The sequence below is a fragment of the Periplaneta americana genome, chromosome 17 (assembly GCF_040183065.1).
Source record: "Periplaneta americana isolate PAMFEO1 chromosome 17, P.americana_PAMFEO1_priV1, whole genome shotgun sequence".
NCBI classification, from domain to species: domain Eukaryota; kingdom Metazoa; phylum Arthropoda; class Insecta; order Blattodea; family Blattidae; genus Periplaneta; species Periplaneta americana.
This window is the reverse complement of record NC_091133.1, coordinates 50,312,216-50,334,984: the sequence shown is the minus strand read 5'-3', so window position 1 is coordinate 50,334,984 and position 22,769 is coordinate 50,312,216. Positions and strand designations below refer to the sequence as shown.

The following is a 22,769-nucleotide window of genomic DNA, read 5'->3' as shown; positions in this document are numbered from 1 at the left end:
CACAAAATATGAAAAATCAAGTTACCTAGTTCTTGCATTCAGGCGACGATATAATAGTTGTTTATTTTTTTTTAAGAAATAGGCCTACATAGTAAATTATAATTGTTATAAACAAAGTATTGCAAGACTCACAACAACAAAAACTATAACCTCTACTCAAAAATAAAAAGCAATAAATTTTACGATTGTGATATTCAGCAGTCTTCTTTAAATCCAGTAATTCTGTAACAAATGTCTAGGTAGATTGCATTTTATAATTTTCAAACGAAAATGCTCTCCTTTCTGATAAGCAATCTTTGTACTTTGAAAAACTTCTTTCAGTTTCACAAGAAGTTACTGGTGCATACATAAAATGTATTACATCGATGTGTGTATAATACCCTCGTCTACCGAAATATGCAAACCTTTACTAAGTACGGTAATCGAGTAAGCTGAGGTGGGGTGGGTTGTATGTTTATAATGTGGTTGTATGTTTTAATTTCCTATACAGGTCGACAAACAGACTAATAATAATAAACGCCTAATCATGTTACCATCGGTATTCTGTTTCTTCAAGGATTCTATTATCTGTACTGACCGCTATCGCAGTTTTTTGCTTCTCGGCGGCTGGACATGTCGCAGCTGGCCGCACTCGTACGTTAACTCCGCTACTTAAAACATGTATAAAATCGTACCTAGAAGATACTGGAAATGTCGTCCTCCCTCGGCTAAAGAGGCGTTGTATCGGGAAAACACATTCTGATTGACACAGTTAAGTTCGGCCACTGTAATGTTTCTGATTTCATTTGTTCTACCCGTATATACGATATTTAACCTCACAATAATTAAGATGCTCAATTTAAGAACAATGAAGAGTAGACAAAGCGTGTTCTATTCGTAAAAAATCTGACCGGTTATTCGTCTTGCTCTAACAGCGCACCAAACTCCAACTTTCCTATCATGAAGAAGGATTTCGTGTACACTATGTGAATTTTTAAAACATCTATAGCGAGTATTCTGATTGTTTACACGACCAGTCAGATGGAACCATGTCTCGTCTGAGAAGAACAAGAGTTGTGGATCGATTACTGATCATCAGTCACTGATGAAAAAACCACACATTTAGTCACCAAAAATTTAATGAATTCAATGATTTTAACATTAGGCGTAGCCTACGCTTTCTGTGGAAAGATGTGTAGGCCTAGATGCTACTTTCTGGCAAGGAAAATAACATTATTTAAGACAATAGATATTATCATAATTTGATCTTACTATTTATCAATAACAGAACTTCTATATTTGACAGCTAGCATTCTTTAATCTTCTGAAATGATATTTTATAACAGCCAATAGGCTGGTGTTGCAGATGGTGCCAGAATGTCAAAATGGGGAAGGTCTCCTGGGCGCAATGCTCGCAGAAGGAATGGAGCACAAGAACGTTGTCCGCATTGTCGCAGACCTTGTGCTGGCTGCAGGGGACACGGTGAGCGAAACTAGAGTAATAAAAATATGTTAGCACTTAATTAAGGCCCAGTTGTGTCCATCGCTGTGGGTAGCGGTTAGCATGTGTGACTGTGGGACGAGCGGTCCTGGGTTCAAATCCTGATTGGGACAAATTATCTGGTTGGTTTTTTTCCAAGGTTTTCCCTCAACCAATTGAAACAGAATCACTGGGTAACTTTCGGCGTTGGATCTAGACTCATTTCGCCATCATTTCTTTACATGTCATTATCATTGTTACGTTCATGGTGCAACATACAACGCAGCTGTTCGGCGACAAATATCATTCACAGTACATGATTGGTAAGCACAATAAGGCTCAGGCTATAGTGCAAACCTTCGGGCTCCTCCTCCGCAAAAGAAAAAATAAAATAAAGACCAGTTGTATAAAAATTAACCTCCGATTAAGACGTCAAATTAATTTTCATTTATACTTCACTGCGAATTTTTGGTTGTATAAATACTCACTGAAGATTATTTCATCTCAGCTTTCTGTTAAATATAACTAACGAATCTTCTCAAACTAATCATATTAACTGAAGTTTACAGAAATATTTCGGAAAAAAAAAAAGATAAAAGTTTTTCCTTGTAAGTAAAATGGTAAGTAAAGTATATTTTCGTTGTATATAAACATACTTTTGTTAATTTTTAAGTTCAGATTGTGGCGAAATGATAATATACACAATTTTATTTTTTTATAGATTAAATTAAATTATAAATTAATATTTCGCTGTGCTCATCATTTTTCCATGGGCGAGGAAATCTGTTCATTGAATTCGATTACGAAAAATTTAAAATTAGATTTTGGTTACAAAAATTTATAGTGGAAGAACATGAAGAAAGTATGACTTGAGGCTTTGCCGGCTTGTGATGTAGAATAACTCTTCTCGGGTTCTCAGCCGGTATATACCGGTTAGACATGGTCCCACATCACTTCATTCCCTGTAGAAGATGGCAGAGCTAGCCGTCGAAAGCCTGGAAGCAAATCTCCAACTCACCTGGCTGAGAACCCGAGAAGAGTTATTCAACATAAAGAAAGGTTACAACTACAAACAAAACGAAATCATACTCTGAATTCTATTTTCATGAGCCTCCTCACATGTATTGAGACGCATATTTAAGAGCCGGTGATGATTGTGTTTCCTCTCTCATTGACGAAACAGTTGAAAATCAACTGACTTTGCACATGTTTCGGTATGTTGTCACATATTTTACTGCAAATATCAGTTAGTACTAAACCTTAACCTAGTTTATATGTTCATAAGTTAATTTTATACAACATAACGTCGGTTTACAAGCAAAACGCATTAAATTAAAAATATTCCTTCTGAGAAAAAGAGGCGTATATAATGTACAGATACAGAATTAAAATTTGGAGCGAGTCCGCCTATATATAGGCAACAATTTTTCACGCCTGTCCACAAGTAGCATACATATAGGGGCTCATCTTTACTGCACATGTGCAGTGTGTTGTAAGCGAAACTTATAGCAAGGGAGCTCAAAATTTTATTTCCGTATCTGTACATAATGTAGGTGTATAAAATTAGAATTGGAAAATTAAATACACATAAAAAGAACAACTTACTAAAAATAATATTTTGAGGATTCAGTTTTGTCAAGAGTTTTCAAAACGCCTTTTTCTCGAAGGTAATATTTTTTACTTAACATGTTTTGCTTATAAGCCAACGATAATATATACATCAACTAAATTCTAGTTATTTGCTAATGTTCAGTTAAAAATTACCTATAGTTAGTGACTTTTATACAACTGGTCTTAAATGTAAATTCGTTAATTTATCTTAATTTAATTTAACTTTACAAAATACAATTTGCATATCAGTAACAAATCAATTCAACATAATTTAAATTAATTTTGAACTTAACTGAGCTTCACTTCATTTAATTTATCAGATTGAATATAAACCGATTGAACTCTACTTAGATCTATATAAAAAAGCTATGAAAGATTCTAGAGTGAGGAATAGTTTTTTTGATAATTTTGTCTGGTTCAGGGTACTATTATGTGCCGCAAATCTACAATCAGACTAAAACCAAACTAAGCAAAGACGTCCATGTGTATTTTAAAAGGGTGGGGATGATGAAGGTCTCAATTACCAGAGTTGTGTGAGGCCTCTCCGGAGAAAATATTCAGTAATTTAATTTTATGAAAGGAATTTTAGAGCATCTAAACATGATTTTTATTATTATGAGCAGTTTATTTAAGAGTTTGAAGTACAACTTTCATAAAAAATGCGGCTGAAAAATAATTAACAAAAAATGAAATTATGGTAGTTAAACACAAATTAAATATAGAAATATCTCTTTGTCAATATAACCGAAAATAATGGCTTTGTAATAAAACGAAAATGATACAAATTGATAAATTTAAAAAATGAAATTGAAACACAGAGTAACTCTGTTAGAGTTGCAAATTGAATTGAAAACATCAAAATAAAAATTAAACTGTTAAACTATGCAATTTTTTTGGAAACAACCCTAAAAATAGTACCAGGAAAAAGATAACGCAGATTTCTCTTGCTTTTAGAAACATTTTTTAGAGTTCTCTCTTCCAAGTCCAGTCTTGTTATCTCTTCTACAAAGTAATGATCTTAATAGTAATTTATAGGCAATTCCAATATATATAATTTAGTTTTTTACAGAAATAAATAAACCTGAAAAGTAAATATTATACAGCCGAGGGGGGGGGGGGGAAGCTCACCCTCCATGCTACTAAGCAATATCATCGTCAGCTGTGGCAAAATTCGGATTCAACGGCAAACATAGGTAACCACAGGCCAATTAGAACATTTCTTCTTTTCCTGGACTGCCAATTCCACCATCTTCTTCCAGTACATTTGAAATGTAAAGTTTGTATTACTCTCTGCTGCAGACGGCCTACTCCACTCAGTGGATGCTGTATTCGCTTGCCTTCAATCAAGAGACACAAGAAGAACTTTGTGCTGAGCTGCAGAACGCTCACACACCTGACGACATGGTTCAGTTGCCCCTCTTGAAAGGTGTGATGAGGGAAGCTCTTCGCATGTATCCTGTTGCGCCATTCCTGACGCGATATCTGGCCCAGGACAGTTTGATTGGAGGCTACCATGTTTCAGCTGGGGTTAGTATGCTTCAGAAAGCAAGAAGTAGAAATATACACTTACAGTTACTAAAAATATTATTCAGTTTCAAAATTTTATATTCAGAACTTGAGCTAGACGTATACTAATAAATTTACATTTACATAGAAATAAATCCTTTAATTTTTCACACAGCATATGAATTTTACTTTCTCTATGTACTTCATATCCAGGACCATATGTTATCCTCTTACTAGTTGGGTGATCCTTTACCTCTGCTAAGACATGTGGACGTGAGGACGTGAAGTCAATAGTCAGCTGTTCCGTCTTGGAGCTCCATGGATAGTTGCGTCACGAATTATTATTATTATTATTATTATTATTATTATTATTATTATTATTATTATTCATATTATTATTATTATTCCTATTATTATTATTGTTATTCCTATTATTATTATTATTATTATTATTATTATTATTATTATTATTATTATTATTATTATTAATGTATTTGCATATATGAATCGAACAAAATTGTAAATATACCTCTCCATAAGGTTGCTATGAAGCTATTCCAAATTGTTTCATGAAGTTTTGAATGTCAGGAGCTTAAAATAGCTCTCCTGAAAAAAATTAGTAAAATGGACTTGGAACAGTCTGGTTCTGGGCCATCGATATATATTTATTTTTTCATTTTTCCATTTTTTTTATTTTTCATTTATTCATTTCCTTCCCTTCATTATACTTTTTATTTTTACATTTGTCTATTTTTTTGTGTATTTATTTTTATTAGGGTATCATATTTCTCGAAGTAAGTACATTTTATTGGTGAAATTGAACAATAACGTGGGACAACAAATAAAATGTGCTAAAATAATAATAATGCTACAATAACCAGAGTTAAGTCTTGGATGTTTTTCTTTTAGGAACTTGTTATATTGTCACTTTACTCAAGTGGCCGTGACGAAAAGAATTTCCCAAAGCCAAATGACTTCTGGCCGCATCGATGGACTCGTGATTCCACTGGCAATTATAAAGGTGTTTATAGTCCATATGCATCCATGCCATTTGCCATGGGAGTCAGATCATGCATCGGTCGCAAAATTTCTGAAATACAAATCACTCTTCTTATAGCAAAGGTAAGACTTAGATTTACGTTCACATTTAGTAAGCTAAGCATTAAATTAATTTTCTGAATTATTACAATGTATTAGCTATATGATTAATGTAGCATTTAACATTAAGTAGTCACCCTCGGTAGCGTAGTTGGTATAACACTGGCCTTCTATGCTCGAGGTTGCGAGTTCGATCCCAGCCGAGGTTGATGACATTTAAATGTGTTTAAATGCGACAGGCTCATGTCAGTAGATTTACTGGCATGTAAAAGAACTCCTGAGGGACAAAATTCCGGCACACCGGTGATGCTGATATAACCTCTGCAGTTGCGAGCGTCGTTAAATAAACCATAATTTTTTTAACATTAAGTAAGTCCATCACTGTAAAGTAACGAATAGTGGGCTGAGTTCAAATCCTGGTTAGGACAAGTTCCGGTGTTGTTCTTCAACACATTAAGAGCAAATGTTGGGTAACTTTCGGTGCTGGACCATTTCACTGGTAATATCATCTTCATTTCACTCAGATGCTAGATAACCATAGCAGTTGATAAAGCGCCGTAAAATAAACAAATTTAAAAAACATTAAATATTCGCATACAGAGTCCCGGGCTGTGGCTTCGTGGTTCAAGGCATCCTGCCTAGGACTCGCGTTACAGAATGCGCGCTGGTTCGAGTCCTCATGGGGGAAGAAATTTTCTCATGAAATTTCGGCCAGTGTATGGAACCGGTGCCCACCCAGCATCGTGATGCGCTTGGGGAGCTATGATAGGTAGCGAAATCCGGTTACAAAAACCAGCTATAACGGCTGGGGGGATCATCGTGCTAACTACACGATACATCCATTCTAGTTGGATGATCGTCCACCTCTGCTTCGGCATGTGGATGTGAGGCCAGCAGCCAGCTGGTCGGTCATGGTCCTTCATGGGCTGTCGTGTCTCGGATTATTATTATTATTATTATTATTATTATTATTATTATTATTATTATTATTATTATTATTATTATTATTATTATTATTCGCGTACAGTGATTTTGTCGCAGATATTGAATTTCAGTTAATTCTCTGTAGATTTAAATTTCTTCAGAGAAGAAATAAAAAGTCTTCTCGAATGATTTGATTGAATTCTTCTTTCCCTCTGAATACTGTACTTAAGTTTCATCAGAAACCACTCATAAAAGAACTGACTTAATTGCATGAAACTCGCTAGAGAAATAAGTCTCGAAATATAAGACACACTTGACAAATTACTGCAGATAGCTCTTGAAACAGTTACGTCTATACAGTGTAACCAAAATGTGAGTGACGTAAAATATACAATGGTTGTTCCGTAATAAATTCAGAAAGAGACTTAGATCAGGTATGCACTATAAGTGCCACATACAGTAGTTGACATTCAGTCATGGTTCTACAATCTTCGATGCAAAATTTGCAAAATTACTACTGCAGCACTGAAACACAAAATGGAAAAATTCTATAAGAAAATTAAATAAATGGGTAATATTATCACACTCCAAATCAGCAACAGAAGTCATTAGTAAATTCAAAATGATACCAAAGACCACAGTTGAAATACTCTTTCACATCATTAAAATTAAATAGAGGAAACAATTTTATAAAGGTCTGATATTAGTCTATTTGGAAGTGAACAGGCTGACTTACAAAATAGTTAAATAAAATAAAACATAAATAAATAATGTCAAAAACTAAAATTATACAGAATTGAAAAACTAACAAGGTAGAGAAGATGAAGAGAGCTAAAAAAAAAAATGAGAAGGCTCTACAATCGTCATCGGAAATTTTATAAATTTTACCAAGTGTTAAGAACAGAGTCCTACTAAAAATATTTATTTCTATTCATAAAAAGGACTATTTTATATGCGGTAAAACTAGTGCATGCAACCAACGACTTTACTTTCTCATTCAAAGAAAGTTGTACTTTGAATTTTTTCTACTTAAAAATTCATTGTGTTCTGGCGAGATGGAATGTTTATAACCACTAGGTCACTGACGACGACTGCGACGGTTTTACCTGGTGGCACGTGAGTTGGTTGCGCCAATTACGATGGTTGCCCTCCTCTCTGTCTCGTCGCCGACAGATGAGAAGTCGGTTTGCTCAGTTGGACAGATGCTGGAAGATCTTGTCCCCCGGTAGAGGAGATCTCTTCTCAGGGACCTTGTGGTTTTGTGGGCGTAGGATATAATGTGATGTTTGTCCTTCTCACGAAAAGAAACCAAGGAGTAAAGTTCCACTAAGTATATTTATTCGGCTCACGTCCCTTGCTTGAGTCCAAGCGACGGAATACTGGCTGTTGTCTTCCGTGTGATTTCGGCGTCTCGTCTAACGCCAGTCTAAAATCACTGCTGCCACTTTTTGAGTAAATCACAAAGCTAAAAGGTGCTAAATCTACACTTTATCACTTCGATCGGCTGGAAAACTGAGAATGATAAGATATAAACGATCGGAACAAGTGCCGGTAATATTATTAGTACTCACGCGATCGGCTCACAGGCCGTAGACTGTATAAGTGAGTAAACACGCCACTGGCCGGCAGTCTTCTGACCAAACACACGATCGGCTCACTGGCCGGTAATATTCTGAGGAAATACACGTACGGCTCACGGGCCGGCAATCTTCTGAGAAAATACACGCTTGGCTCACAGGCCGGCAATCGTCTGGGGGTGCGTCTCGGTACGCCGTCCTTTTAAATACTCACTAAGGTGACGAGTTCACCAGATGCTACTACTGTTTGCAAGCTTCAAACAACGCTACAAGCGCGTTCCTAGACAGGAAAAACCCCTTTATGCTATACTAAAGTTCAGTAACCTACCTCGCGTCTACTGGTTTTAAATGCGTTAGGCGCCTGTCAGACTGTGAATAAAGAGCCTATTACGCGCTTCGCTGATCCCCGTCGCGTAGGTTAAACATCTCAAAGAAATATAGAAATATCTAAAATGAAGCTATACTATAACTTATATAGGAGAAAAAATATCTTACTATCGCTGGACCACCCGACTACAGCTTCACGACTACAAAATCAAGAAGATTTCTAAAGCATATGACGTTAAAAAAGTAAATCATTATAAATAAAAAAACAACTCTCGGCTAAAACAATTTACTGATTCATTGACTGATCACAATAAAACTGTTTATAAACGAACACCTAAATAAGATAGTGATTATGACAATGAAGAAATTCACAATCTTTAATAAATATAATACAGTTATGAAAAGAGCCCTTCTCCTTCAAACCAGAAAACCTGATCCAGGGAAGGCTCTACTACTATATTGTGACAGCGACATGAGATTCGAACTCACGACCAGCGTCCCGCAAGAAAGCAGATCGCGCGGAGCACGGAGGAATGGCGCGCGGCGAAGAGGGGAAAGGGCCAACGCGGCGAGAGAGTGGAGAGAGTTTGCGCGCGCATCTTCTGCTTGCCTAGAGAGGCCGAGAAATCCGTCGAAATGGAAGACTCGTGAATTCGAACTTTCGAGGCTACGTCGCTGTGGTTATAAATTACGGTCGCGAAGGAACGACAGCAGTTTTCAGTTATTCAGTCAGTGAGAAAGCCAGAGCAAGGAAGCCAGTCTTGTGTACCGGAGTTCGACTCGAGTGTGCGTCCGCAACTGCGTCAGCAGCCGAAGGCCTGAGTTCGAGTGCAGTGGACCGCAGTTGGAGGGACCTGAGTTCGAGTGCAGTGGACCGCAGTTGGAGGGACCCGAGTTCGAGTACAGTGAACTGTCTCTGAAGGTCTGTGGTTCGAGATACTGTGAACTCGAGTGACTGAGATAGAAGAACTGTGAACTGAGAACTGGTAGTTCTGATTTGTAAATAGTGCTTTGTAAATATTAGTTAAGATTAACAGTTCATTGTTGTGCGTAATAGTCCAAGTAAATTGTCATTGTCGTCGGTGGAGTGCTATAACGAATACTGTGTTGAGTGAAGATCCAATTGTTGACGAGAGCGTTTAAGGTGAATTGTAGAAAGGAATTATTGTTGTGACGAATAAATTACATTGTTGTTACTAATAAAATTCACAATATGTTGGGAAGCGAAAAGATTAATGGCTTAGATCAGTATCCAGCCATTAGAAAACATTGTTTACTGTATGAGAGCAGTAATGTGGGAATGTAGATCTGGTGAATGTAATTCTTCCATTCATTGAAATTAATAATAAATACTAGGGATCCCAGATTTTAAACTCCAAAAAGCAGGACACTTTAAAATTTGTTTTAAACTGAGACAATTACGCCTACTCAATTTTTAAATGGCATTTTCAGCTGCAACACTGTTAGAAGACAAGGATACCGCCTCTCCTGGGACTTGCGAACTATATTTTGCATATCCATGTATCTGAATTAAAATATTATGATTTTTCGAAAGAAAGTAAAAAAAATTCCCACATACAGTAGTCACTAAAATGATGATTTACTGTAATTACAGCTTTCAGTGTGTCATTGTTCATTTTGATTTCATTCTTTTGTCCAAACTGAACACTCAGAGGACAATATGCATTCTACGGCAGTGTTGGTTCCAGAATACAAAATGAGAATTCCAACAATTTGTTAATGTTTTCAAGTGATACGCTCTCTCTTGTTGAAAATACTGTCGTTCATGTATTCACATCGTTAAACGGACGTGCTATAATGCAACAATAATAAAATAAAAAAAGACTACAAAAATGACCTGGGTTTCAAGTCAGCTCATGAAATCACAAAGCAAAACAAAATGTAGAAAAGTAACATCAAAAAGTGGTACAAATATAGGTCCTGTAAGACATCTAGCTGAGACACGAGACAAAGGTTTCAAAATCGATACTGTTCCACCAAAATTGGAAAGTCTAGGATCCCTAAAATACAGGATTTAAATATGGAATGAGTAAGTACAAGTAATAATTCATTATCAACATCTGCAGTATTCAGCTACTTGTTCTATAATAATGTAACTTTGAGACTTACATTTCGAAGGCTGCACACAAGCATTCATTCAAATACTGTTTGAGCTATCACCTGGTAGTCTTTTATTTCCGCGAAGTTTTCTCCAACTGTAAGGCGAATGTCAGGTAATCAGTTGGCAAATCCTCAGGCTTATCTTCCTAATTACCATCTTACTATCACTAATTCCATTGATGTTTTTCGGACAGTTATTTAACGACGCTGTATCAACTACTGGATTGTTTAGCACTGATGAAATTGGTGATAACGAAATGGTATTTGGCGAGATGAGACCGAAGTTTCGTCATGAGATTACTGACATTCACCTTACAGTTGAGGAAAACCACGGAAAAACCCAAGCAGTGGAAATAGAACTCATGTCCGAGCACATCTCTGGCTCAGCAAACAAACGAGCTTTCCACATGAGCTATGCCTGTGTCTCTACTGATATTAGATAATCACATATTTGATACAGCACAGTTAAATAATATATTAAAAACTAATAGAACGTTCGAAAATAGATACCACACTCAATTTCAGATTAGCAAGAGTAAGCCATTGGTATAGTTCAGTCAGCAGAGATGCCTGCCTGCTGATTCGGAGTTTCTCTCGGGTTTGGGTTCGATTCCTGCTAGGACTAATTATCTGTATAAAATAAAATTTTACGACTCGTCAAACACACTCTTCAAAATAAAAATACTGTCGTTAACATAAAATATTTTCAAACCTGCAGTGCCTTAAACAACAATAAATGAATAAGTGGAAACGATATATTACGAGGGAGAGTCAAAAAGTAACCTTAATAATTGTTTTATTAATTGAATAAGTACAATAAGACTACAAACACTTCATCACTTTTCAGCATAGTCCTCGCTACATTCCTGATATACTATGTTGAAAAATGATGAAGTGTTTGTAGTCTTATTGTACATATTCAATTAATAAAACAATTATTAAGGTTACTTTTTGACTCTCCCTTGTACATATTATTTTTTTTTTTTTCACATAGGCGTAGTGCAGCTACTAGGTCTAGATACTCATTTCATCTTCGACTCTAATGTCCCTGTGTTGGTTTTCTCTGAGATACCAGTAGATTGTCTCATATTGAACATTCTATCTTTGGACATCCTTTAAATATGTACTACTAACTTTCACATCTTCGTTTATATATCCACTGGTTAATATTTTATACTTAACTACATTTTTCTTAGATCATTAATTTTCTTGAGTGTTTCCATTTATGTACTGTTACTGATTGTTTAATTGTAATTGTTAGTATTTGTGCTATTCCTGCATTATCGCAATACCGGTAATAAATTTAATGGAATTTTACAATCTTTGTGCCTGTCTTTTTGTTTCAGGTAGTAAAGCAGTTCAAGCTTGAACTGGTGGATAAGAAGGCCATTGATATGGTGCTGAGACTTGTAGCAGTACCTTCTCGCCCTATCAGGCTCTGGCTTACAGAGCGATAGGTTAAAGTACACTTGCTATTTTGCAAGTCATGGTTACCATCCTCAACAACTAGCTATTTGAGTACATTATTCAATCAAATGATATACCAATAATATTATTTTTAACTTTATTTTTCTTTAACTATGTGCCATGCCAAACAGCTGGTCAACATTTGTGATATTGGTAAATAACCCTTAAGATAGCTTATAGTTTGTAGTCGTGGTGTTAAAGATTGGTTAAATTTGTTATTATTTATTGACAAGAACAAACTTTTTGTTATGTAGAAACTTTTATTGAAATGAGTACAAAGATGCCCAGGGATATTACATGCAGTAGTACTTAATATAATCTTCTCCCATTGTGTTTCAAGTTCTTATGGAAGTTTCAAGGGAATTCAATATTTTCTCATATAGGCCTAATACATAATTATATTGGGATAAACTAAAAAAAAAAAAAAGCACAATACAACAGGTGTGATTCCTTTGTCTTCAGTATTCCTTTTATTGAACACAACACTATACATTATGAACAAAAAGATAAAAAGTACCTAGGAATAGTAAGCTGCTGTTAGTATATGTTTTAAGCAGTAGTGATATTTTTAAACTATGGTACGTACTATATATAATTAAATATAATATGTGTGTGTGTTTGTTTATTTCTTTATATTATGCAAGGTTAAGAAAATTAATTTAAATTCCTACTTTTAATAGAAAAGATTTTACGACATGTTTCTTAAGTTTGATAAAGAAGAGCTGTAAGTTGGGGTGTTTGATAGAAATGAATAAGTACTACCGATACTATATGCTCAGCTTTCATATAAATTACCATTAAATTTTGTTTAATTGTATAAAGGTAATTTCTTCAACATAAATTTAAAGGTCTTTAAATAAGTACATTTTGGAAACTGCTTTCATGGTGGAGCAAAAAGTTAATTGTTTTGTATGATATATTTTATTGTCGTAAGTTCTATTAACCACAGTACGAAACTCTGCCCCTAAATTCTAGCAAGAAAGAATGACGTGATAGGTAAATAGTGAGGGGCAAGTATTGATGAATTAATTATATAGTTCTGTTGAAATCTTTACTTACTCAGGCTCCTTAAACCAGTGGCTTTTTACTATATCATTTTAAGTATGAACTGAGTCAACAGTTTCAATTGATCTTTTGACTCCAACTGAAAACTACTAACAGACGTCTGTTCTCTCCCACATAAACCTTTAAAAACAGAACTGAATCAAGAATAGTATGTACAAAAACAGAATGAAACGAACAAGAAAGTGGAAGTTAGAGCATAATTAGACATATTAATCTTAGACTTGTAACAACGAACTAGTTAACTATGAATTCTTCTTTCTGAATAATGTTTGTCTATAAATAGACAATCTCTTAAACACTAAAATATTTGTTAAGTCCATAACAGAGAATTCTATAGAACAAAAAAATTAATAATCTTTACATAGATTAAAACATCTGTCACATTCTCTATGGTGAAATAATATGAAACTTATTGGGAAAGTGGTTTTTGCTATGTCTTTCAACCACACGTTCACAAACAGTAAACTTGAAATTGCTATTTAAAGAAACAAATTTGGAGAATCTGAATAATTTTTCTCACATATTCAAATTAGAAGTAATTACTATTCTAAAGACTAGTAGGCATATGCCTTAAATACCGAAGCAAATGTATCTGCCAGTATATGAATATTCACAAAATGTTAGGATATTTAATTCTTTCATATCTCTGTTGGTATAAACTTATAATAAAACATAAGCAACCAATTTTACACAATGAACTAATTGTGGTTGTGAAATTTTAAAAACAAATTGTATCATCTGATTAATGTTCCCTCATAAATCAAAACATTATTTTCACATTTTAAACTGAAACTCACAGTTTTAGTGTTATATGTAATTAATATAATTATGGTATCAATATTCTCTCATTTAATTACATTCGTTCCTAACAGGACATGCAGTAAGACAGTTAATAAGGAAGATATTTTTCTTCCTCCACAAATAACTAGTACTGGAATGACTAAGGATGTATTCCTTGTCATTACTTTTTGTTTAGTCTACGTATTTCTATAGAAACTGATAATAAATTTTTAAAATAGACCTGTTTCTTATTATCCACATCTCCCAGCTCTCGTGACCGTGATATTTCTATTCAATATTAAGCATCTTGTTCAGCAAATTGGGGACCATTGAATATTTTCCTACTACTAGCTTTGAATATGTTGTGTGTTTACCAAGCAAATTTAAGATTATATAGCTACCCCTTTATTCTGTATGCATTGTTTATTTTACATGTTTCTAGAGACTGAATTACATGAGTTGTCACTGCCATTAATAGTTCATTGTGTTGTATTGAAAACCAGGATACGAGTATGTGCTAAGAGAATAATGTATTATTTAGAATATATTTTATTATTCTACATCAAAATAAATTAAGTTATATTTTATTATTACAGTGTTGTTTATAATATAACCTTAATAAATTATATTACAAAACAAAGGCTTTAGTACATAACATTTTGCACTATACAACATTAAGAAATCCTCAAAATTAAAATTATACCATTTAATATAATTCTGGCAATGTTCGAAGATAACTAAATGGATGGATGGGTGGATGGATGGAGGAGGGGCTACGGTATTTTACAAGTCTTTGTTGTTGTTCTCGTTTATATCTATATCTATCATAGAAATGGTCGTAGTATAAATTTTTCCACTTTTCCGTCAAAACCAATGAATGACGCATCAAGTGGAAGAAAATGGACGTAATACTAAATGGCGCCAAACTAAAGTCAAAGTGCATAAGATGAGGACGGAGGATAGATGATTCATTAAGTATTCTGTGATCAAACCTGCCCTAACTTGTGTAGGCCTGTTAAGATCATTGCACCCGTCACACTGTTGGCACATTAACAAGAATTAAATTTCTGCCTGGAACATGCATACTGTCATATTTCTGCATTTCGTCACATATTGGAAGCATGTCTCGAGACTGTGCGGGAATATCTTCCAATCCAGACTAATCAGCTGCAAATACCTAATATGCCATGAAATCAGGACATTTTGATGCTTGTGCAAATTATTTCGGGATGCAGGATGCAATGGTCGAAATCGGGACTGTCCCAGGAAATATGGAACTGTTGGCAAGCCTAAGTTTTATACACATTTAAAAATCCGTGAAAAGTCCTCTGCCAAAGGATCATTGGCATTAATTGTATGCCGGCACACCTTTATTTTGTCTTGTGACCACTTGGGAACATTATGTAAAACTAGATTTAATGGAAACAAAGCTGCTGACAATTTACAGTTGCATAGGAGTACGGTGTGTAGCAATATTATAAAGAATGTTCTCAGTCTATATTTTGCAAATTATCTTAGAACAGACATTGGTGATAGTTCATATAGTCTCTTAATAGATGAAGTGACCGATATTATTATCACAAAGTATCTAAATAATAGCAATTGCCTATTATAGTGCCTCTAAAAATAACAACGTTACAACATTTTTACATATTATGGATCTTTGTGAATGTAATGCCTCAGGTATCGTCACAGGTATCAAAGCATGTTTCAAAAAATTTCGCTTAAATTAAAGCAGAAGAAAGATACAGGAACTGACAACGCCAGTGTAATGAAGGGGTGAACAGTGGCGTTTACAATTTGTTAAAACAAAAAATACCGGTAGTACCTAATTTAATTCTTGTATGGTGTGTATGTCACTCCAATTAGCAGTATCATATGTCTGTGCGTTCCTCATAAGTGAAATTTGTAATTTGTTTTCGAAGTCGAAATTAGTTGTCTTGTAATACTAGATGGCTGTCAATTTATTCTGAAATTGACCACGTAACAACCCAATGACTGGAAGTGAAAATATCTTTTGAAATTGTTTGTTTAAGTGAAAAATGTTACACAGCAGAGACTTTATATGCTATGTTAATTATGAAAACAATTTAGTTTATTTGTTATTTCAAAAAGGGATTCTTGGGGATGTTACAAGAGTGATTAAACTCTTTGAATCAAATATTGTACAGTAAATTCCTAAATGACTTAATTTTTGATTGAATCTTTAGCTAAAACTATTGTATTGCCAATAATTACATTTGATTACCACAAATACTGATTTTGAAAACACATGAGCAGTCAATCTGAGGGTGATGTGTTTCTTTTATTGTGTCTCTAATCAAACAACTGCAGAAAAAACTACCTGAAAATGTGGAAATACCAGAAAATGTTGCTAGACTGAATCCCAAGTATGCCCTTCAAAAAAAGTCAAGGATTCCTAATTCCCATTGAGGAGAATTTCAATACTCCCCCAGAAATAATTGGAAAAGTTGAAGTACGCTACAGTGACGTTCAGTGAACTTGATTCATTAGCAAAATGTTAGCAGTGCCAGTTGTTTTTGGTGTGAAGTTTTTCAGTATAAAGGTGCTTCAGGTATAAATCCATTCAAAGAATTAATAGAGTTCGCACTTTCTATGCATTTACTTCCCTGGTCAAATGCAGAGGTAGAAAGACTATTTAGCGAGACTAAAATTAGAAATAGAATGGGGACAAAGGTATTACGGTCAATTTTGACAAGGCTACACTGAGACGACATGATAAATGTTGCTATGATTTTGACTTTCCAGACTACATGGTTATTTTAAAAAATCAGAACAATGAATGGAAAAAACCAGAAACTGTAGGTGCTTCAACTTCCACAACTGTTGCTGAAATTGAAGAAGAAGAAGAAGAAGAAGAAGAAGAAGAAGAAGAAGAAGAAGATGATGATGATGATGATGATGATGATGATGTAGAATATCTTATTTTGTAGTTTTGTTAAGTGATTAATAATAATTTATAGTCTATTAGTACCGATTTGCGCATTATTTAATATGTTGGCTATCACAATGATCTAGTGCAATGTTTCACAACCGGTGTGGCGTAGTGTGATGGTGATGTAATTGTTAGTATTTTTTTTTTTTTTTTTGCAAAGACCTGCCCGAGCGAGCAACCATTGAAGAAATATTTGGACAATTAATGATTATATGGTCCGTAATCAATACACATAGGAGAATTGCGTTACTGTTTGTACAGACTTCTATGACAGGCCAAGTGAAAGGATTCATGGCTAAAGTATTAGTATTTATTTATTTGACCTGGTAGAGATAAGGCCGTCAGGCCTTCTCTGCCCCTCTACCAGGAGATTCCAACTACAATATGAACAATAAAATAACAATTATTATTAAATTTACAATTACAATTACAAATAACATTACAATTAGTATTAAATTTACAATTACAATTACAATAAAATCAAAGTACGAAAAGATTACCTGAATAATTAATGCTAGATAATTTATCATAGAGAAACAAAGTATGTGAAGTAAATGAAGCGACCATTTTCTCATTCACTGCGAAGCCATTGTTGCTAAATCTTTGCCATCCCCTCTGAAAATTGTAATGGAGAAGTAGTAAAAGTTGTGAACTTCATCAAATCACGGCCCCTAACTATGCGACTTTTTCCCGTTTTGTGTCAGGAAATGGGATCAGAGCACAATATATTCCTTCTACATACAGAAGTATGATGGGTATCACGAAGTAAAGTGTTAGCACGAATGTTTGAACTTAAAGAGGAGATACTCGCATTTTTTACTATTGATGGCTATGAATACGCAGATTTATTTGCAGATGATGAATGGGTATCTAAGTTGGCATATCTTTCCGATATTTTCGTACATTTGAATGAGCTTAACAGAAAAATGCAAGGTAGGAACGAAAATATTCTGACTAGTATGGATAAGAATCAAGGATTTGTGAATAAGCTGAATCTTTTAATTCAGATTATTGAAAATGGATCGTTTGAGATATTCCCAACTGTAAGGCCCCTTGCTGACGGTAATGAAGTGTCGATGGACTTAATTAAAGAATATTTAGTAATCTTGCAGCAGAAGCTCAAGAATTACTTCGGACAGAGTGTCCAAAATTTCAACTGTATTTGTGATCCATTCATTGTTTATTCAAAACATCTTCCGAATAATATACTCTTACAAGAGGAACTGGCAGATTTAAAAGCAGACAGAACATTGAAATTAAAACTTCTCGAAGTGCCTTTGGAAACATTTTGGTTCTCAATTAGAAGTGAATACCCGGCTATCTCTGAGATGGCAGTTAATATTATGATATTGCCATTTTCAAGTACATGTACTGTATGTGTGAACTGGTCTTCTTGACGTTAACTGAAGTTAAAACATCAAAAAGAGAGAGTTAAATCCATCGCTGAAGAAATTAAGCTTGCAGTGTCAATGATTCTGCCATGGATCAGCCTCCTGTGTGCAGCTAAGCAGGTCCAAGTAGCACATTGAAGGTATGAGTAGAGTTATTTACTTTAATATTAGAATAGAAAAGTGTATTTTCTACAGTGAATTAAAGTTCATAAATTGTTAATAAATGCAAGAGTCGATTTCTGTTTCATAATGACATCAACAACAATAATAATACTAATAATAATAATAATAATAATAATAATAATAATAATAATAATTTTCATTTAGTTCTTCTTCTTTGTGACTCATCCCTCTAACATTCCAGGTAGCGTATGTGAACATGTTCTGTTTTTTCCAATTTCGTTTAACCGTTGACTTGCTCTGGGTTGTCATCAAATTATCTGTCCTTATACTGCTTGTTTGAGGCTTGAAAGTAATGTAATTTTCCCTAAGATAGGTTACTAGCCTTATCGTTAGGTGGTCCAGTAGTGGGGCTGCCACTTTTAGCCTCTGGACAGGCTTGTAATGCAGCATTTCCTCTGCATATATATTCATAATTTAATTTCATATAAAATTTTAAAATACATGAACAGAGACATAAAGGAATCCGCCAAGATAAACCCTTGCCTCAAAATAGAAACATTCCTAGACTTTTACAAAAACTTATGGAACAATCCTACTTTCGATTCAAAATTCTGGGACACAAAAAACCCAGATGAATAATGCATTACAAAAGAAGAACTACAAGAAGCATTAAAGAAGACGAAAAATAGTAAATCACCTGGAGAAGATAACCTAAATTCAGAATTGTATAAATATGCAGGAGATCTATTTCAAAAAAGATTACTAAGATTTCTGACTGCCACTTTACCGGAAGAATGGAAAAATAGTGTAATTATTCCCATATATAAAATAGGAGATAAACAGAATGTTGAAAACTATAGAGGGATTAGCATCCTCAACACATGTTATAAGATATTTAGTAGGATTTTAAATGAAAAATTAAAAAAACATGCTGAAACTTTCCTTCTGGAGTGTCAAAATGGCTTTAGAAAAGGAAGATCATGTGTAGATCCATTATTTAGTATCAAACTATTGTTAGAAAAAAGAAGAGAATTTAATTTAGAACCCCATATAGCTTTTATTGATTTTGTGAAAGCTTTTGATAAAGTCCGAAGAGACCTTTTATTCGACATATTACAAGATAAAAATATTCCAAATTTGCTATTACAAAATATAATAGAAATCTACACAGACAGCAAAATAAGTGTCAAAATAAATAACTGCATATCCGAAAGAAAATTAGTTAATAATGGAGTTCGACAAGGTTGTCCACTATCACCAACTTTATTTAATATTTATATAAATGAAATTATTTTAAAATGGAACCAAATCTACACATCAGGAATCAAAATAACCAGTGCTCTAACATTAAATACCTTACTCTATGCCGATGATCAAGTTATAATTTCCAATTCAGAGGATAATTTACAAAGAGGATTGTATACATTAAATAAAATACCGGTATGCCTGCTCGAGCAAAACTCATATTCAGATGCTATACAAGAACAGAGACATAGTATGTTGTACAATATAATATAACAAATCATAAAACTAGAGTTTATGAAAAAACATAAAACATGACCAGAATTAAAGAAAGAAAATAAATAAAATAAGAGCAGTAAGATATCATTGGTATAGCAGTTATTCATAGATTTCAAAAAGACATATGACTCCGTTAAGAGAGAAGTTTTATATAATATCCTTATTGAATTTATATTCCCAAGAAACTAATTCGATTATCCATTTTGAATCTTGCATACACTACTTTTAACACTTGAATATAAGTACCGGTAATTGATTAACTAGCGGACTTACTCGTGTTAATTATGTAAGCCACACGGACTTACAGAATTAACACGAGTAAGTCTGCTAGTTAATCAATTACTTAATTCGATTAATTAAAATATGTCTGAGTGAAACTTACAGCAGAATCCGTATAGGCCAGTTTCTACACTCCATGTCAGACCAGCAAGTAACTATGCATTTGGAATAGGGAACTATTTCGCTCATTTAACAATAGCTCTTGGTTGAAATATTTAAAGGACCTTTGTATTTTGCAACTCAGCAGGTATAGAATTGTAAGCTTAAAACCACCACCGCGTCTTGATTGAGAGTTACCGCTTGTCGCTTGGCTCATGCAAACATATTACTATCCTGTTTGAAAGTGTCGATTGCCAATCTATCCGCTGTTGTAGTTTGTGTAAATATTGCGTGTTTTTTTGTATACAAATAGTTTTAAGTTTAGTTTAGTTTAGTTTAGTTTAGTTTAGTTTAGTTTAGTTTAGTTTAGTTCATCTTCAAATAGCTATGTAAGAATAAGTCAGTGTAGTACCTTCAATTAGTTTGTTCTTTCTTGTCGTACTGAAACAATGGAGAAGTACAGGGGCGGCTTTCGAAGGGGGCTGCAGAGCTGCAGCACCCCCAGACATTTGTGACTCTTGTCTCGTTTTATGTTGTGAAATACATTTATTATACAATCTCTATTTAGCGGCTCGAATTTTAAAAAAAATTTCGTCTTCACTGACATCCACGCAATCACTTCCTCCCATGGTGCTGCCAGAGCAAACCGAGAGACAAGGATGGATTGGTGAAGCCACTTCCTCCCCTGGAGCTGCCAGTCTCGTCTCGGATGCTTTGCGCGTTAGTTTTACCCCTCCCCCTGCTGCCCCTCGCCATGAATCCAGAGTTTCCAGGCGCTGCAAAATTTGCAGCAGTTTGTCAGTAGCGCGCAGTTTTAAATACATTTTCTTTAATGTTGTGAGTATAACAAGTGCAACCATGTTTCATTCTGTACAATATTTACAGTCTATTCAGTTCAGTACCTTAACAATTCTGGAGAAATGTGAAATTAAGTGCCCATCAGTTGAATCTCATAATAGAAAGAGCCGCTAAACAAAATAGCCTACAAAGCTGGCATATTTTTTGCTAATTTATCCAGTATCCCTGCTTTCTTCTCTCGATCTCTACACAGCCTGTATTAGATTAATGTGTTTCAAAGACAATTCAATCAGCTGGGGCAACAAGATGGAGTTTTAAAATAAGAACAGTAAATGTTGTTAATGAGAAAGAGCCATCGCTAGAATGTTTTCAAAATATAATGGAATCTGAAACATGTAACAATATCACAATAAATGAGGCAAGTGTCCTGGTGCGTACTCTTGAAGATCCTGAATTCAATTTCTGGCTCAGTTTTTTTCATTTATTGATGTATCATGTAGATATATTATACAACCAACTACAACATCGCCAGTTAGATATTTCTAAGGTTCAAATTAGGTACATATAAAAAAATTAAATTATGGTTTATTTCACGACACTCGCAACTGCAGGGGTTATATTAGCGTCGCCGGTGTGCCGGAATTTTTGCAACCTACAAGACAGGGCGCATGGAACTAATCTTTAAATAAGGTAAGTTGTATGGTTTATTTTTGTATGCAGCCCCCCTGAATTGAATACCCACGAGCCGCCACTGGAGAAGTCGCCAGAATGCTTAAAAAAATTGCGAACCCGGAAAAGAATATTGAGTTCCGATGAAAGAACTATGGTTTTAAACGTGTAATTTGTACTTTCGTACTGCCTTTTTATTCAATGTAACTGAAGCTCCTAAACATGTGGCGTTAATCACAAACATTTTCTTACAAACTAGTGCTAACAATAAGAAAGGAGTTTAAATTGAAGGGGAAACTTTCAACACCCGTGAAAAAAGCCCAGGCATTCAAAAGACGAGAATGCAGAAATATGACTCAATGACTTAGACTGCAATAAGGCGTCTTACTGTATGCATTCATTTTACAGGAAAAACACACTGCCAATTTAGAAGTCACTCCTCTTCCTGATTTGTGGTGTTACACTCATTTTATTATTTAATTCAATTAGTTAAATTGTGTGCGTAATGTAAAAGAAAACATATTTTTATAATGGATAGTATACACAAGGAGCCAGTACGCTCTGCCGTACTTCCCTTCCCCCACACCCCTGGACAATTACTATTACTGATTGTTTGGCTGTGGTTGTGGTTTGAGGGTTTGTTATTCCCATAAAGCCTGCAGTAACTTGCTGGTCTGACATGGAGTTTATCTGATGCTTTTCCAAATCTCTGCAGGCTAAAGCAAGGAAATGCACTATCACCTTTACTTTTTAACTTTGCTCTAGAATATGTCATTTGGAGAGCACAGGATAATAGACAGGGTTTGGAATTGAACAGCTGCTTGTTTATGCAGATGACGTGAATATGTTGGGAGAAAATCCACAAACTATTAGGGAAAACAAGTAAGGAGATAGGTTTGGAAGTAAGTTCCGAAAAGACAAAGTACCGGTACGGTATATGATTATGTCTCGTGACCAGAACATAGTTACAAAATGGAAATATAAAAATTGGGAATTTA

The 22,769-nt window shown here is 34.5% G+C and overlaps 1 protein-coding gene across 1 annotated transcript in view; it reads left to right on the top strand.

Annotated features, from left to right (window-relative positions):
- The window catches only part of sad (Cytochrome P450 family protein sad), a 96,062-nt gene extending 83,587 nt beyond the window's left edge, over window positions 1–12,475 (top strand). Inside the window, exons 4-7 of the mRNA XM_069816825.1 lie at window positions 1,326–1,462; window positions 4,370–4,597; window positions 5,486–5,698; window positions 11,970–12,475. Of these exons, the coding sequence (XP_069672926.1) occupies window positions 1,326–1,462; window positions 4,370–4,597; window positions 5,486–5,698; window positions 11,970–12,080 (689 nt within the window). The 3' untranslated portion in view covers window positions 12,081–12,475. The remainder of the gene's footprint in view (window positions 1–1,325; window positions 1,463–4,369; window positions 4,598–5,485; window positions 5,699–11,969) is intronic.
- Window positions 12,476–22,769: the final 10,294 nt, after the last annotated feature.